General features: G+C 40.6%; 1 protein-coding gene across 2 annotated transcripts in view; it reads left to right on the forward strand.

Annotated features, from left to right (window-relative positions):
* The window catches only part of arid1b (AT-rich interactive domain 1B), a 224,381-nt gene extending 206,340 nt beyond the window's left edge, over positions 1 to 18,041 (forward strand). Inside the window, exons 13-22 of one of the 2 annotated variants that reach the window (XM_086094165.1) lie at positions 810 to 1,025; positions 1,385 to 1,610; positions 7,840 to 7,981; positions 8,840 to 9,009; positions 9,786 to 9,918; positions 10,255 to 10,371; positions 10,474 to 10,549; positions 10,775 to 11,516; positions 12,972 to 13,102; positions 15,518 to 18,041. In XM_086094165.1, coding sequence (XP_085950291.1) covers positions 810 to 1,025; positions 1,385 to 1,610; positions 7,840 to 7,981; positions 8,840 to 9,009; positions 9,786 to 9,918; positions 10,255 to 10,371; positions 10,474 to 10,549; positions 10,775 to 11,516; positions 12,972 to 13,102; positions 15,518 to 17,260 — 3,696 coding nt within the window. In that variant the 3' untranslated portion in view covers positions 17,261 to 18,041. The remainder of the gene's footprint in view (positions 1 to 809; positions 1,026 to 1,384; positions 1,611 to 7,839; positions 7,982 to 8,839; positions 9,010 to 9,785; positions 9,919 to 10,254; positions 10,372 to 10,473; positions 10,550 to 10,774; positions 11,517 to 12,971; positions 13,103 to 15,517) is intronic. The other variant, XM_086094166.1, reaches the window with a different exon arrangement.
* The last annotated feature ends 979 nt before the right edge of the window (positions 18,042 to 19,020 follow it).

Consider the following 19,020-nt stretch of genomic DNA (forward strand, 5'->3'; position numbering starts at 1 on the left):
GGAATTACCATAAAATGTCCACGAAATTGCCTAAAAATGTGAGAGAATTGGATTTTTAAAAAAGTCCAAAAACAAAAGAAAAAAATCCTGAAAATTACCATAAAATGTCGACGTAATTGTCAAAAATTATAGCAAAAAAGGCAGAAAAATGTCAAAAAATAGCCATAACCATAAAAAGGAAGAAGAGAGGCAGAAAATTAGTAATTGTCCACGAATTTCCCATAAATGTCAAAATGAAGAAAAAATAATATGAAAAATAAAGTATGGAAAATTACAAAAAGGGAGAAGAAAATGGATGCTGCATATTCTTGTGTTCTGGTGCAGCTCTAATTAGCTTTTGGGCCCTCAGTACTTTTTAATTAAAATAACACATTGTTTCATTCATCACAATGTTCAAATGTTTTGCAATTCCATACAGATTTTTTTCATTTATTTGGCATAAAATGGCTCTAAATTTAGACAGTAAAGGTTGCTGACCCCCATGTTACATAAGGCCAGATCCTAAATCTGCTGTAAACGTATAAATTAAATTCTTTCAACACACTGTGTGTACTGTTTTAATATATCCATATAACCAAGATTCTCGTTCGCTCTGTGTAAATATACAATGAAACTTAATGACTCCCAGGGGAGAGACAATTGTTAAAGTACAGTACAAGGTACAGCAAATAGCCTGTGTAATTGCCACGATACAATTCATATGAAATGGTCATTTAGGAGGCGAGAGGTTGTGGCCGTTCTCGGAATCCAAGAGCTATATACATTAACTTACCTGTATTTTGCCCCCTCCATTTTTTTTTTTTTGACAGAAAGCCAACCCAAATTCGTCAACGTCCAGCAGCGAGCGAGTCTCGCGACTGTACGAGCTGGGTGCGGAGCCGGAGAGGCGGATGTGGGTGGAACGCTACCTGTCCTTCATGGAGGAGAGAGGAACTCCCGTTTCCCAGCTGCCCATCATGGGGAAGAAACCTCTGGATCTATGGAAGCTTTACGTTGCTGTTCGGGAGATTGGAGGCCTTGCCATGGTAACTCGTGTTAGGATTTAAGACCACAGAACCACAGAATTGATGTAAACATGTTCTCAATGGGATCAAATATATGTAATCCTCAAGTAAATTGTCATTGTTAAACAATTGTGCACTTAAATACATTATGGGGACCTGTTTTTGAGGACAGATGCCACTTTCATGCCAGAGCTAGTCTAGATTAGCGTATTTGGCAATATGGTGACCAAAGGTAGGCTAGATTTTACTGTAGATAAGCTAAAAGCAGGTCTAAGTTGTGGCGCAGGGGATGTCATCGTATTGAATTCATAAATATGACAACAGTATGTGAACATCACAAAATAGATGACAAAAAAATTACATTTTGCCACCCTCCACAGGTAAACAAGAACAAGAAATGGCGGGAGCTGTCCACCACGCTGAGCGTGGGAACGTCGAGCAGCTCAGCGAGCTCGCTGAAGAAGCACTACATCCAGTTTCTGTTTGCCTACGAGTGCAAGATGGAGCGAGGTGAAGAGCCGCCGGCCGACAGCAGCAGCAGCAGCGGTGGGAGTTTGGCTGCAGGGGACAGCAGGAAGCAGGTCAAGATCCAGCCTCCCTCACCTGGTAAGGACCGGTTTCAGCTTCTTGCCCACCTGCGTGCAATTCCATCAAGCTACAGGTGTCAATGGTCTTGCAACTTTGGCGAATGTTCCACTTTTGCACCGTTGCCAGGCCCGTCCGTCATTGAGTGTATATCAATGCTGAATTAGCCAAGTTGTAATTTTTTTTCTCCATGCATAATACTAATTAGAATGCTTGTATGTAACTTAGATTTAGTAAGAATTAGGGATGGGCGAGTGCTGATATCAGGTATTGGTTTTGGGCCGATACTCACAGCGCCCCCTTGTGGACCTTTTACGATCAAGAACTAGAGATTACAAATTAGAAAAAGAAACATTTGCCATTGATTTCATGCAATTTTATTTATTTATTTATTTATTTTGTCCATCCATTTTCTTAACCGCTTTTCCTCACAAGGGTCGCGGGGGGGGGGGGGGGCTGGAGCCTATCCCAGCTGGCTTCGGGCAGTAGGCGGGGCACACCCTGAACTGGATGCCAACCAATCGCAATGATTTATTTTGTGTGTGTGTGTGTCAAATAAAAACTAGTGCTATCAGTACTTGGTGTTGGTATCAGTGACTACTCAAGAGTTGAGTAGTCGTATTGATATCAGTCTGAAAAAAGTGGCATTGAACATCCCTAGTAGTAAATGTTGCGTCATTCAAATGTGTTTTTTTTTTTTAACAAATGATGACAGATTAGGCCTGCTGTGTTTCAAAATAGCATTCACACACTACACGAGTTCAGATGAGGTTGAGCAAAGCTTGAAAAAGAAACAAATGATCATCTTTGAAACTAGTGTTGGGTTCTCTAATGTGTCAGAGGATACAGTAGGGTTTAACAGTGTATGTGCTTAGATGAAAAATAAAGTCATATCTGATACTTGATAATATTACTGACTTTGCACATTCAATATGCCGTATTGACATGATATTAAAAAAAAAAAGCAGGTAGCGCAAATAAATTGCACATCGACGAGTGTGAAGTGGCTTAGTAAGAAATATAATTGTCTCCCACCAGGGGATATGTGGGCTTCAGAGCAGCCTCTCTGTCTGCTGCAATTTTTGTGCGTGCTGAACTTGGGTCTCAGTTTTATTTGGAGCAGCGTTATGATTATAAATCCTAAGTAGTGCTAAGGTTGTACATAAGTTGAATTGAGTGACTATAAGTACTGTACTCACAATTTATATTCTATGCATGAACACCAACAAAATTAGCCTATGCTAAACTGTTAGTAATCGTGATTAGCATTAGTGCGCTCGCGATTAGCACTTCAGGTAAACAAACCCTAGCCACCATTTAGTTCACACGTATGTCATTATATCTACTTTACACATGTAATAGTGTCTAAAAAGTCACTTATAAACGACGCTTCAACATGTTTCCATGAGTAAGGGTAGAGCTAGCTGTTAGCTACATGAGCTCAATAACTTCATGTTCCTGTGTTCTTCTAGGCAGACACGTTTAGTGCATGACTGCCCTCTACTGGTTAAGTGATGAAGACCGAAAACTGAGTGGCTGATTATATTTTGTTATAATTGCAAGTGCTTTTTAGGACGTTCAGAACTTCCTTTCCTGTGTTTTGGGGAAGCGCAATGTGCTGAATTGTCTTTCATAAAACCCTATTAAATAAGTTCTAAGTCAGTGAGCGTTTTTAATTAAGCAGACAAATAACATCCGCCATTCGGCCACTAAATGATGCACTAACAGAAGAAATAAAGATCAGAGTCAACTTTCTTTCTCCAGCCAGCTAGTCCAAAGGCAAATGCAATGTTTTTATTCAAGATGACTTTCTTAATGTGATTTAGTTAATTTTTTGAAGTTATTGCATACATACATACTCTTACTTACACTCATACAGTACAGTATGTTAAACAATGGAAAATGTCCACCTAGACACATTGTACATTTTGGAGGTCGATGACCATGCATTTCCATTAGGAACTGGAGCATTTCTGCTAGAAGGTAAATGAAGTTACAGAACATACCAAACTTCTGCATGCTCTCTTGTAAGCCCATGAAATACTGTAAGTAAACAACACTTTATGAGACAATTTACCAGTTAATGAAGGTCAGCTACGATACTATCCCATTTGGACCTTTTATTTTTGGATTTTTGTGTGAATTGAGGTTAAGGGAGGTTGTGTTTGGGTAACTTTGTTTGTATATGTTTGGTATTGATATTGTGAACAATTATGACACGAGGATCAGGAGTGTCGAGGAAAGAAGAGAGTCGGTGCATTAAGGGCACGCCTCTAATTTGCAACTGAGATGAGAAAGGTGACCCCGGCTTTTGAAAAGAACCTCAGCGTGAGATATTGAAGATTGCTTTTCCTGCTTGTGGGAAAGAAAATTGGCCCTGTAGACATGGACATCACACAAAACACATATCTTGTGTTTATAATGCATTATAATTCCGCCTCATATGTCTTGTCTTTAAGTATAAAAAAATATATATAATCATCTAATGGGACTGTCACTGTTCATGTAAGGCTTGGAGCACCTTGCTGACATAAAACAAAACAAAACAATCTCACAGTCCATCTTGCGCATTTGGTGCTCAACATGAAAGGCGACCGTGCCTTTATTGTTTGTAGTATACCATCATATCATAAGTGTTAGAAATAAAAAATAATAAAAACAAAGTACCCTACATCAACTTTAATCAAAAGGAAAATTATTGCGTCAATAAATTATTACATTCGATGTCACTTGTGCTCTCTCTCTATTTTTTTCCTCCTTTTACATCATAAGCCATCTGCCCTGCAGAGACCCTGCCAGTCTATTTATAGACTCGACAGAGCGGTGATGTCACAGATGGAGCGTGTCCAGCGGGCTGGTAGCGGCGAGAGCGTGTATGTGGAGGAGTGATTAATGAGGGCTGGAATGCAAAATGTAAACAAACCTGACCTCCCCGTCACCTTTCATTCACAAAAGGGGCTCGGCTGACCGACTCCCACCCATGGCCCCTCCTCTCTGCCCCCACCCCAGTGGATTATGTCACCCGCTGTCACACACACAAATGTCAACCACGTGACTGAAACGCACACATTTGTTTTTTTGCCGCTGTCATTCTTCTGCCTGGAAATGTGGAGCAAAAGGGCGCTTGCGTCCATCTTCATCTCACATCGGAATATTTGCATCATGCTGTTTGCTATTGAAGAGTGGTAATCTGCTTCTGAACCTTGGTTAAAGCAGATATTGTTTACATGTACGTGAGCGACACTTCAACCTCTGCCATTATTATAGCATAAGCGTCCTCCCCTCTATTTCAGCCTCGCTGTCTCCTACCATGTAGACGCAGGGGACGTCATTGAATAATTTAGAATTAGTATGAATTTTTAAAGCTTTAGTCTGTGTTTTTTTCCTATTGGAAACGTGTGGCGCGGTAATGGGCCACCAAGGCTGTTCCAGTGGAAGGCTTCTTACGCTAAATGCTCATTAGGCTGTTTTCATATCCTCTCTTTGTCGTTGTCATCTTTTTAGCAGAACGGTCCTCATTTTGCATTAAACTTGCTACGGGGAATTTGTATCCCTTGGTTTTATGAGCTTGTGCTACCAGCCTCTTGTGGCTCTTTACTCCTAGAATTTGCACAGATGTGGCGTTAACAACTAAATAGGCTAACCCAGTTTTACCTTTGATTTATCAATTATAACTCATGATCCAGGAGGCGTGTCATTTTCAATTTCAGTAGGGTTTTATAGATTTGAATATGTATTTGTATAGCAGTGTAGTCTTCATCATCATCATGCGATTGACTAGTTCATTTTTCGATACAGTTATCGATATGTGGGATGTGAAACGGTTCAAATACGGTTCGATTTGAAAGTGGAAGAGTTCGATCCAGTTGGACTCCAATTTGGTATGCTAATGCTCTGTTCGAGAGGATATGATGCAATCACTTTTTTAGTGCCATTTTACATATATTTAAATAAACTTGTCAGTACTGTAGATGTGCCATTTCCTTTTATACATATCTCAAAGTGGAACGATTCAATTCTGCTCAATTCGATGCACTCGTATCTTAACTTATTCACTTGCAGCCATTTTCACTGAAGCAACTCCCTTCACTCCCGGCTGTTTTACTGGATTTTGACTGACTTGCAAGGTTCACAGAATACTGTGTTCTATTGCTATAAAAACATGGAACCTACCAAAAGAAAGATTAGAGTATCTTCTTTCATTGGGGAAATATATATTTCCATCTGTTTCCGTTTTGCAGCATTAGAATATAGCTAAGTTTCATCATTATTTACAAATCTGTTTAGAACTGTGGGTAAATTAGCTTTTTTGCAACATGGCCCTGGTTGATCTCTTTTGCTCTGCTGCTACCTGCTGGCCGTTTTTGTAATGACTACCATTTCCTCAACTGTTCTCAGCAGTTGAGAGGCTGCATCGAAGCCTCTGCATGCTCTAGCATTAAAAACAATTATAAATACATCTTTGGGGCACTTAAAAACTTTTAAAATAGAACGGGTTTATACATTTTTGGAAGCAAATGAATTAAAAGGGAAATCAACCCCACTTTTCTTTACGTTAACTCGTTCACTGCCATTGACGGCTATAGACGTAAAAAAGAAAAAAATCATTTGAACTATTTCTATTAGTTTAACTTTTTTTTTCCACTTTTGTTAACAAGGTATGAAAACCTAGAATTTTTTTATCGTACATTTAGAACAGGTATAATATTTGTGATTAATTGTGAGTTAACTACTGAAGTCATGCGATTAATTACGATTAAAAAATGTAATCACCTGAGGCCCCTAATTAATTAATAATTTTTTAATAATCTTTTCTTATTTATTTTTTTAAATCACGTCAGGCGATTAAAAATTTTAATTGTAATTAATCGCATGACTTCACTAGTTAACTCATGATTAATCACAAATTTTATATCTGTTCTAAATGTACAATAAAAAAAATTCTAGGTTTTCATACTTTTGTTAACAAAAGTGGGAAAAATGTTATACTAATAGAAATAGTTCAAATTAAAAATGTTATGTCTATAGCTGTCAATGGCAGTGAATGAGTTAATATCTTCCATGCAGTCTAGTCTAGTCTACTAGTCTAAGCACAGTGTCCTGATGAATATTGTATGTATTATGAATGAAGCAGCAAAATCCATCCGTTTTTTAATCCATTTTAGGGGCAGCCATTTTGCTACTTGCTGTCGACTAAAAATGACATCACCGTTGCTCAGGCCTCGGGTAACGACCAATCACGGCTCAGCTCGTGAACATCATACGAACAAAGTCAGAAAACAGGTGAGCCGTGATTGGCTGTTACCTGAGAAACATTGATGTCATCTTCAGTCGGCATCTAGTGGCAAAATGGCCGCCCCCTGAGATGGATAAAAATGGGTGGATTTTGATTGCTTAATTCATATTCAACAAATGTAATATTATTCAAAATGCTGTGAGGGCATACAACATATTATTGTCAAGAACATTTTTGTGTCGACTGAGACTTTTAGAAACTGGTGTATATTTGGTCAAAAGCTGAAATATGAGCATTTGGCAGCACCTTTAACTTTAATAGAAAAAATCTATATCTGACGTGTCATCAGATCAGGTTGTCATTTGTTTTGCTTTTGTAGGACCTTGGACGAGCTTGTAGGAAGGTGCCAGTATGACGACGGCTTTAAATGATCAAGAGTGCTCGCCAGAAAATCTAGCCAGGCTGCAGCGTATTAAGCATCGGCAGTTTAATGGCGGGGACATCATTTGCTAAGTTTTTGCTTAACAGCAGTTAACTTATGTAAAGTATATTCATTTATATGATAAGAGCTATTCATGTAGCCCGTTGACTTCGGCACCTCAATCTTCGCTACTCCCACACTTCAATTAATGGAATATATTGTTTTGAAATAAGACCAAATTGTAATCAGGCGAGCAGCATGTGGTTGACTTTATTTCCCTTGATTTTTTTTCTCTGCTGTTTTTATCTGTCCTTCTCTTCCTCCATGGGCCCCTCATTAGCCGCCATGTTGTTCCCATCCCGATGCCCATATGTGGGCTGTTTGCTTCAGCTCACTTCTCATGTAGGTCATTACTGCCAGCGCTTTGGCCTCAATTCCAAAATATTCTCTCTCTCTCATACGAAACCTCTGTCGAGCCACGTTAGGAGTTGTGTGGACAAGCAAGCTGACTTAACGGTTGTCCTGATTACCTTTTAAGTTGATGACATAACTTTTTGCTCCAGTCCTAACATCCCAACATCTCAACCTTGCAGCTAACTCAGGCGGCTCCCTCCAAGGTCCTCAGACGCCGCAATCTTCTGGCAGCAGCTCCACTGCGGAAGGTGCAGGGGACCTCTTGCCCCCCACCCGTGCGACCACCCCTTTGGGACAGGGCACACCTGTGCCTCCAAACAGGTACCTTAAATCCTTCTTTTACTCGCTCTACACATAATGGCAATATTATTTGTAGCGAGATTGACTGCCTTTCTCACTGCATGCATCATCAGTCACTACATTTCACACTTAATGTAACCACTTTTCCCTGTAAAATATCATTTGACACTTTCAAATTGATGCATATCTCAGAAAAGGAAGAGGGGAGTTGATTTACAGACCTAAAAGGTCACACGAGACGGATGTGTAGTACGCTTGATCAGTTATGATTTGAAGCCCGGATTGCACTTTACTGCATTTGAGGATGTTAGTCTTGCAAAAGACGTAGCTTCTCATGCGCTCCTGGATTTTTCCAGTAGCTCGAGGTAGTCGTTCATGCCAACTATAAAATAAATTTTTCATAGGTGCATCTGGGCATGAGGTGGTTTTGACATGCTTTTGACACGAATAATACGCAATTACCTAATCACATTTGTAGGGATGTAACGCTAACTGGCACAATGTCGCCGTCATCATGTCACGATAGTAAAAGCTGCACATTTGTGAAGTTGCAGCACCCTCTGGTGGTTAGTTTATTAGTGCAGATTAATTTTAATTGGGCATATTTTGGCCACCTGCATTTAAGACTTACTGTAAAGGCCAGATGAAGATATGAGCCTCTTTTTTTCCTTTTTCTTTTTTACAATATCATGAAATTTCATACTTATGAGCTATAAAGTCAGAATCCTGCCAAACTTTTTATTCTCTTTTCACTGGCCCTATAGCTCTTCCGTAAATTATAATATGTCATTATTTAGTACACATTTCTTACACAGTTCCCGATTCCACTTTAGTACTCTACTTCTTGTCCCTCCATTCCTAATCCCACCCCCTTTCCAGGAGCAGCGTGAGCGTGCAGGATCCCTTCTCAGAAGTCAGTGACCCGGCCTTCCAGAAGCGCGCTGCCTCTCTGCCACCCTCTGCTTCATACCAGCAAGGCCTCATTATGCCTGACATGATGATGAGGATGCAATACGATACCAAGGATCCCTTCATTGGCATGAGGAAGAGTGAGTGAGGCCAACACGAAACACTGGCTTGTAGACAAATAGTCGTCACAATGAAATCAACTGTTTCCTTTTATACTTTTTTTTTTTTTTTTTTTTTTAAATCAACATCACAATTCAAAACATTGTGGTTGAAAATGGACAAGGAGCTTGTATTGCTGCGATTGGGAGTCTCAACACAAAAAGTTGTACAACTGAAACTAAATAATACTCAATAATTTACCACACACAAGTGAGCACACACACCTTCACTAATGACATCATCATCTTTGATGTTCTTGTAGCTGAGTATTTTTATCATCTTAACGTGTTCATCATGGATAGATGGACTTAATGGACCTCCCTAATAAAAGAATCAGATTAAGTGGAGCAATTAATGCAGCAGATAGCAAGTTATTTATGCAGTTTACAATATAAGGCCTATACAGTATAATATACAGGTTCCTGTACACACACACACACATATATATATATATATATATATATATATATATATATATATATATATATATATATATATATATATATATATATATATATATATATATATATACAGGGTCTTAACCAAGTTGAGAAACTGGTGAATATTTGAGGACATGCTGCCACCTGCTGGCTTGCAGATGCCACAACTAAATTGTCAAATGCATTTTAGGCCTCAGTTGAGCATGACTTGCTAAACTTAAGTTTAAAAGTATTTTTTGCTAATATTATCTACGTTCCTACATATGTGACGTACTTACATACATATATTTACCTTTTTTGATTTTTGTTCCACTCAGTGGCAGGAGCGGATCCCTTCATGCCTGGCCAGATGCCGCCTGGAGGTGCGCAGGACATTTATGGTCGGCCCCCAGCAGCAATTAGTATGACTCAACGCACGCAGTATTCATACGGACCAGGCTATGACAGGAGGTGAGCCAGACCAAGATCTTCGGAGGATGGACAGTGGAATCTTCTCAATTCTGGTTGACTCAGTCTTTCCCAAAGGGAATAATGGAACTTGAATTCTTCTCTTCTAGGGATGACAAAGCAAATTGTAAAAACATTCAATGTAAATGTAGATGAAGAGTAATCTACATTGTGACAAAGGAGGACTTTTTATTACTTGCGATTAGGAAGCGACTCTCTTCACAATATAAAACACATATTCAGGGTTTGTTGACCTTGGGTCTCAGGTTCCGTCCACTTTGAAGGTTCCACTGTCTTGCCGTTGTAGGGGTAAAAGCTTAACTGTTGTTTACTCTACAGACCAGACCACTTGATGGGGATGGAGGGCGGCTTGGGTCCCCCCGGTAGTCAGAACAACATGGCGCCTCACAGTGAGGGTAGCATGTATTCTTCCAGTAGATACCCCTCACAGCAGAGGTCAGAACCTGTGTGTGATGTCATAGTTTGGTCATGTGTTGCATTTTTCGTAGCCATTTGGAAAGCAGTAAGTTTTACATGACCGCTTGTTTTATGTTGAAGACATGATGGCTACAATCCGCAGTATCCTGGCATGCCATATGGGATGCATCCTTCTGGGATGTATCAACAGCAACAGGTGAGTGCAGTCTGTCGTCATTCATTATCTTTAATGTAAAGTTATGTATATATATGTATGTATATATATATATATATAATCTTGCAGCACTAATATATATACACGTACAGTACATATGTATAAATGTACTATATATTTAATCACAATTTTCATTATGAAAATTACCAAATGATTATAAGTGATTTTTGAAACAATATTGCTAAGCAACATCCACTTTTGCTTCAGCAGGGCTATAAACGATCCATGGACGGTATGTACGGTCCTCCACCCAAAAGGCACGAGAATGAGATGTACGGAATGCAGTACTCCAACCAGCAGGCGGACATGTATAACCATTATAGTGGGGGCTATTCAGGCCCAGATCCCAGACCCATCCAAGGACAGTTCCCTTATCTCTACCCCCGCGATCGCATGGGTTCTTCAATGCCAAACCAGCATGGAATGATGGGAGGGGGGCCTGCTCCTAACCACACCGCTGATGGTCCCAACATGTGGCCATCCAGGACAGACCTCGGTTATCCCTATCCCAATCGGCAAGGGCACGTTTCCCAAATGCCGCCTTACGGCTCAATTGGCAGAGAGGACATGGATGGACGACCGGGACAGGATCAATGGCACCGGCAGTCTCCGTATATGTCGTCACCAGGCGGTATGCCTCCCTTTTCATCGCGCCACCCCCCGTCCTCCTACTGCAATTCACAATCCATGGCAAACCACCTGCCCAGAGCCCCCAGTCCAGGAGCGTTCCAACGTTCCTTGGACAATCGCGTGTCGCCCAGCAAAGTAGCTTTCCTGTCAGCCATGAAGATGTCAAAGCCTGGGATGTCCATGATGGGCTCTCAGGGATGTGGACCTCTGAGTCAGTTCCCTCACAACATGAGGAGGGACCTCAACTACCCACCGGGTTCAGTGGAGGGCACCCTGCCAATTCTCAGGCCTCGACGCAAGCTTACCTCCAAGGACACAGGTGAGACACAACATTAGTCTCTATGGACGGATGGATGGATGATGGCTGGATAAATGATGGATGGACAGATGGATGGATGGATAAATGATGGATGGATGAAATATGGATGGATGGATGGATAAATGATGGATGGATGGATTGATGGATGAAATATGGACGGATGGATAAATGTTGGATGGATGGATTGATGGATGAAATATGGATGGATGGAGAAATGATGGATGGATGGATAAATGTTGGATGGATGGATTGATGGATGAAATATGGATGGCTGGATGGATAAATAATGGATGGACGGATGGATAAATGATGGATGGATGGATTGATGGATGAAATATGGATGGATGGATAAATGTTGGATGGATGGATTGATGGATGAAATATGGATGGATAAATGATGGATGGATGGATTGATGGATGAAATATGGATGGATGGATGGATGGATAAATGATGGATGGACGGATGGTCACAAAGTACAGAGCAACAAAATTGAGGCACAACCCATCCAAGAAATATTATAAATGATGGATGGATGAATGATAGATAGATGGATGAATGGATGGATTGTCACAAAGTACAGAGCAACAAATTTGAGGCACAACCCATCCAAGAAACATGATAAACGATGGCAGAAAGACCTGTTGGTACTCGCTTTTTCAAATCTTAGACATGTCAGGAAGATGTTGGGGACGGTGATTGGGAGAAAAGACAAGGCTCGAGCCATGCTTCTTAAACGGGAGCTTAGTATGAGCCTAGTAAATAAAAAAAATAATAAAAAAACTCAGCACCTACACAGCCACATCAAAAAGACATGTACAACAGATATGGAGAGGATGAATTTGAGTTTTTGGAAGATGGCTAGCAGCTTAGTCCAAGCTAGCGCTCTATAGCCCAGGTGCCATCACAGCAGAGGAGTGTGGGATCCAACAAAGGTGGTGGTGATAATGGTGTGTGTGTTATTGAGAATGTATATGCATGGCCAAGTGTCCCCAGCTGATGCGCCATGCATATCGTCTCATTGCCGTGGAGACAGTCTTGTTTATCTTAGTCAAGAACACAGGAAGGAGGTGGGAGGCGATAAGGGAACACTAATATTCAAAGCAATCATTTTCATCCCAGGGAAAAGCCCAGATAGCGGATGGTTTGGAAGCAGGCCAACAATTTGGTTGTGACTCTCAGTGGGGCTTCAAATGAGCCGAATTAGCAAGTAGAGTACAAGTTAGTGTAGTATATAGTAACACAATTCTGGAAATGTTTTTGGGAAGCTTCTACATTGGCATGCGTGTATCTGATGCAGACACAGTGAATCAACAGTTCTTCAAAATCTACAAACTATTCTAAACATTCGAATAATCGATGATCAAGTCCATCCCAAATTTCAACGCAATACAGTGTCATCATACCTTTTTGCGACCCAACGACTGTTCACTTTTCTCCCACGCTTCTCATCCCAGGAACGCCCGAGGCGTGGCGTGTGATGATGTCGCTTAAGTCTGGCCTGCTCGCCGAGAGCACATGGGCGCTTGACACCATCAACATTCTGCTTTATGATGACAGCACTGTTGCATCATTTAACCTTTCCCAGGTAAGGCAGTCTCTTGACAACACCTGTGTCCACCGTATCAGTGAAACAGCAAATGGAGCGCATTAGAGTTGTCAAGAATAATCGATTAATCGACAAGTAATCGATGATCAAATTAATCGACAAGTATGTTAATAATTCAGTAATCTTTTGGAGCAATTGTTTTTACTCATTTCATTTGAACTATTTCTATTTAACTTTTTTTTCACTTTTAACAAGCGTATGAAAACCTAGAATTTTTTATTGTACATTTAGAACAGATATAACATGTGTGATTAATCGCGAGTTAACTATTAAAGTCATGCGATTAATTACGATAAAAATTTTAATCGCCTGATGCTCCAAATTTTTTATCTTTTCTTTTACTTTTTTATTCATTTCACTGACTTTGACGGCTATGAATGTCAAAAATAATTTTTTACTATTTCTATTAGTTTAACATTTTTCCCACTTTTGTTAACAAGAGTATGAAAACCTAAATTTGTTTATTGTACATTTAGAACAGATCTAAAATTTGCTAATAATCGTGAGTTAACTAGTGAAATCATGCGATTAATTACGATTACAAATTCTAATCGTCTGATGCCCCTAATTTTTTATAATCTTTTTAAAAATATTTTCTTTTTGAAAAAAAAAAAAAAGAAGAAGAAAAGATTATTAAAAAATTAGAGGCGTCAGGTGATTACAATTAATTGTAACTAATCGCGTGAGTTCACTTGTTAACTCACGATTTAAAAAAATATATATTACAAATTAGGTGTCAATGGCAATGAATGAGTTAATTGGAAAATGTCAAAACGATCATCTCTACATTCTTCTGTGTTCTGTGTAAGCAATGACAGAAACGGCAACATAATCAGTTTCATCACCCCCCCCCCCCCTTTTTTTTTGTCACTATACGAAATACGAAAATAAACAACAATCATTGATTAAAAAACATTGTAAAGCACTTTTTTAAAGTTACGTTTATTTGGTTATAACAATAATTAAAAAATAAATATACATATAAGAACAAAAACCTAAATGTGTAGAAGCCAAAGCTTCTACTGTCTACACTTTTCACACGACACTACATCAAGGTAACAGACCTATCACAAGTTCATATATTCACATACTGCACCTACACACAAGTCCAACAATATACTGCATATACATACGCATGCATTTATCTACAAAAATATATTATTACTGATATACATATATAGAAAATTATCTTTTGTCCATATTTTTGCAATAACTATAAACTACATTGCCATTTCGTAACTATTTATATTTTTGCATTTATACATGTATTTGAAATTCTTAATTGAGTTACACAGTTTCAATTCACAATCCAAATTATTCCACAAGTTGACTCCTTACATCTCTGTTTCACATTTGCTTTGCTTTTTGTTTTCCTAAACATCGAGGTTCCTCTCAGCTCATAAGTGCTAACTCTTTGTTGGAAGAGCTTCTGAACACAGCAAGGGAGCATATTATTATTTATTTTAAACATAAATTGTGTGGTTTTAAAGTCCACCCGTTGGTTAAATTTTATTATATGTGATTTTGTAAATAGTTTATTAGTAGGTGCACGATAATCAGCAAGAATAAATTATTCTGATTGCTCTCTTCTGTAAAACAAAAACCGTGTTTGTTATTGATTTATATATATGTCTCCAAACATCCACACAATAACTCAAAGTGCGCATTCACAGTGGACAAAGTTCAGACATGTCAAGGAAGCTGAAACATACTCAACGTAACACACCGCTTACGCTCAGGCTAACTTCAAAATAAAGTTTGCTTACATTGATGGCAAGGCAAATAGCCTTAGTAAACATTTACTTTGAAAGTGGCCCACATTGTGGCATGATGGAGTTTTGACTGAAATTTAATTTTTGTTGTTTTGTTTTTATTGACATTAAAGTTGCGACCAACATCAACACAACGCTATCCCCAGGACCCAAACTCATATCCAATCGCTAATTTAGGACGCTAAGAATCTCGCTAATTATTTACGTCGTCATTGTATGAGACGACGGAAGTCTCCGACGGAAGTGGCTACTTGCTAGCATGCGGCTAGGTGTTGGCATTAACTACGGGTGACTGGATGGCCATGAGAATGTTTCTGCCTCATATTGCACTTAAAGTTGTGTTCCTAAATCCTAAACGGCTATATTATACATTTTGTTTTGTTTGTTTTTATGTGGAAAAGCATTTAAAAAACAAATGAAGACAAAGTACTATTTATCTTTTTTTGTGTGTGCTAAAAACGATCCGATCTATGGCTCAAATCCGAGACCAGATCCGAACCGTGACTTTTGTGATCCGTTGCACCACTGCAACACTAAAAAGAGCATGTCAGAAAACTCAAGAAAAAAACTGCTTACACAGCTATCTGCTCACGGTTAACGCTTACATTTTGTGTCCGTGTAGTTGCCAGGCTTCCTGGAGCTCATTGTCGAGTACTTCCGCCGTTGCCTGATTGAGATCTTCGGCATCCTGCAAGATTTTGAAGTAGGGACGGTGACAAAGAAAAACTTGTTGGACCTCAGCTCCAACCAGAAGGAAGAAACTATCTTTTACAATGAAACGGAAAGTTCGGTACAATCTACATCTGAGTCTGTCCCAGGTCTGGTGGTGCCAGAGGACCAACCAGAAAATCCTCTGAAAGACTTTCTTGCTGTTACTGGAGAGACTCTCTCAGCTGCCACGATGAATAAACCTGATCCGAGCTTAACAAAGGATGAAGACAACGCAGAGAGTAAAAGTGAGCGTGATCTTGTGCTGTCTGTTACTGAGCCAAAACCCAAACAAGCCAGCAAATACGATAAGCTCCCCATCACCATCGTTGACAAAGACGACCTTAGCGAAGGCATGTTGGATGACTTTGTCGACGAATTCACCAGTGGGCTGCTCCACTGGCAAGCCGGCGGAGGCGACACCACGGCTCACATTCAGACATACTTGGAACCCCGCTGCGATCCGCCGAGAGGGGAGGAGCACAAGAAAGAAAACAAGGAGGACGGTGAGAAGGAGCAACCGAGAAAACGGATCACGGCTACCATCGACGACGTCCTGTGCGCGCGGGTGGACGCCCTCTCCAACGCCCACCCCGCTCGCTCGCTGCCGTCCTACCCGTTCAGGGTGCACCCAGACGGAGAGCAGGACCACATCACCTTGCTGGAGGATGAACCCCGCTGCCTGGATGAAGCTCCGCTGTCCACGAGCTCAGCCTGGCAGGACTCGTTAACCAAACGCTGCCTCTGCATCTCCAACATCGTCCGCGGCTTGTCCTTCATCCCGGGGAACGACTCGGATATGTCCAGACACCCCGCTTTGGTTCTTCTCCTGGGCAGGCTCCTGCTGCTGCACCATCAACACCCGGAGAGGACCAGGTCGCCCCCCAGCTATCAACGAGACGAGAATCAGGACAAAGGGCTGTCGAGCAGTAAATACGAGTGGTGGTGGGAGTGTCTGGGTCAGCTGCGGGAGAACGCCATGGTAACTCTGGCGAATATCGCCGGCCAGCTGGACCTGTCCGCTTACGCCGACACCATCTGCCTCCCCATCTTGGACGGCCTCCTCCACTGGATGGTGTGCCCCTCGGCAGAAGCCCAGGACCCCTTCCCTTCAGCGCTGGCCTACTCCCAGCTCACTCCTCAGAGGCTGGTTCTGGAATGTCTTTGCAAGCTGAGCATCCAGGAAGGGAACGTGGACCTCCTCCTCGCCACGCCGCCTTTCAGTCGACAAGAGAAACTTTTCACCGTGCTGGTCCGCTACGTGGGTCAGAGAAAGGCCCAAGTGTACAGGGAGATGGCGGTGGCCATCACCTCCCACCTGGCACAAGGAGACCCGACGGCGGCGCGTGTCATAGCCATGCAGAAAGGCAGCGTGGGTAATTTGGTGGCCTTTTTAGAGGACGGCGTCAGCATGGCGCAGTACCAGCATAACCCTCACAGCTTATTGCACATGGGGCACCCCCACATGGATCCGCCCAGCGTGAGCATGTTGTGTCGAGCTGCCAAAGGCCTGTTGGCCATGGCCAAAGTGGAGGAGAACAAAACGGAGTTTGTGCTCTACGAAAGCAGATTGTTAGACATTTCCATTTCTTCCGTACTGAACGCTGGGGTCGTGGCCATTATTTGCCAGATTCTCTTTCACTTGGGGAAGTTATGACAGGAGGAGAGGCGGGACTTGCTTGGCAGACATTGAGATGGACAAACTACTTCACTTGTTTTGCTATTTTTATTCATCAAAGGGGTTCATTTGAATACAAATATTTAACACCTGCTGGTGTCGATATTATGTTTAACATTTGTTTACTTTTTTCACCCAAAGCTACCACCAAATTTTGGTGCTGACTTAACGTTGAGGAGTTTGTTTTCGGTTTTATAAAAGCTAAAATATGCTCATCTACTTTTTGTTATTGGAGAGTATTTATTAAAAAAAAAAATGTGACACTGTACAGGAGTTTGAACTTTTTGTTAGCACTTGTGGAAAAAATAACACACTGACTATTTGAGTTGAAATCTTTATGTGTCGGTCTCTGGAAGAGAACTTGTGCAATAGGACGAGAACAACGAACCAGATGATGAAAACACGCCTGCAGTGTGTATTTTAGGCCACAAGGAGGCAGCTCGCACCAGCCAATCAACTTGAGAGAAGCGCAGCTGTCAAAAAGAAATGTCTAATTTATTAACTAACCATTGCCTCAACGACACTGCTTGTTTCATCTTGTCTGTATTATTTCATCACTGTATACAAACTACGATGGAGGCACATGGTTCGGTTATCTCAATCAAGCATAGCAAGACCTGGGACGATCAACAAATGCGTTTATTGTTGTTAAACATTTGTTATTGTTATGAGTATTTTGTTATTGGGGTCTGATATTTGAACATGGTAACCAATGTTTCAATGTAAAATAAATAAATAATAAAAGCCTGTATGCATTGTATTATAGCTGAGTGAACAATCGCTTTGGTAATCAAACATGAACGTGCCAGGGTGAGAGGATATTATAAATGAGGTCACGGAAGAAAACTGAACACATCCGTTTTTGTTCATGTCCTCCATTCACATTAGTGGGCATATTTTTTGAATGCCCTGTAAAAGAAATGTGTTGGGAAACCTACAAGGTGTTCAAAATGCTTATTGTAAAATTTGCCTTTTTCGTATGACTGCAGTACGTCTCTTTTATCTGATATATACATTTATACTCTGTGCTGCACATGTCACAAATAAATGTACTATGGACATCACAAAGCATCACAGATACTGTATTATGTTCGGACAATCTACAGGCCAATAAAACATTAGATGTCTACAGAGGTGTCAAGTAAGTTACCTGAGCAGACATTTCAGCCTAATTTTTACTTCTGCTTCTAACATTTCGCACAAAGTGAGTTTGTCTGTGTCACCCCAAATACATGAAAGGTCGGATAATTGGAAGCTTCAAAACTTGCCACATCGCTTTAATGTTTTGTGAGTGATTTGTGACCCAGCAGCTTAAAGTGGATAAAAAAAAGTGTACACAAAACACCCCAGTTAAAATGCAAAGCTAGTGACATAACAAATATGATCATAATAGGTAATTTCAAAACGTATAATATACTGTACAATATACACATAAATGTGCACTCTCTCTTATAAGTGGGACTATAAATTCTCCAACATGTCTTCGGGAGATATCAAGTGGGTTTTTGTTTTTTTGCTAAACATCATAGCCCAAAATTTCACTCCGCCACTTTGTGAACTGATGAGAGCAAGTTATGTCAAGAGAAGAAAGTACAACATAAATTGGAGATAAGGAGCATCAATGTGCTGACTCCAATTTAACATGAACTTGAATGCGATTTGCTCATTCTGGACACAGCCACGTCTGAGTTATAAGAGGGTGTGCACACTTGTGAAACCACACCTGAGTTGTTTACTTG

This window comes from Leptonotus elevatus, chromosome 14 (genome assembly GCF_054856555.1).
Source record: "Leptonotus elevatus isolate MCC_2025b chromosome 14, RoL_Lele_1.0, whole genome shotgun sequence".
Classification (NCBI taxonomy): Eukaryota; Metazoa; Chordata; class Actinopteri; order Syngnathiformes; family Syngnathidae; genus Leptonotus; species Leptonotus elevatus.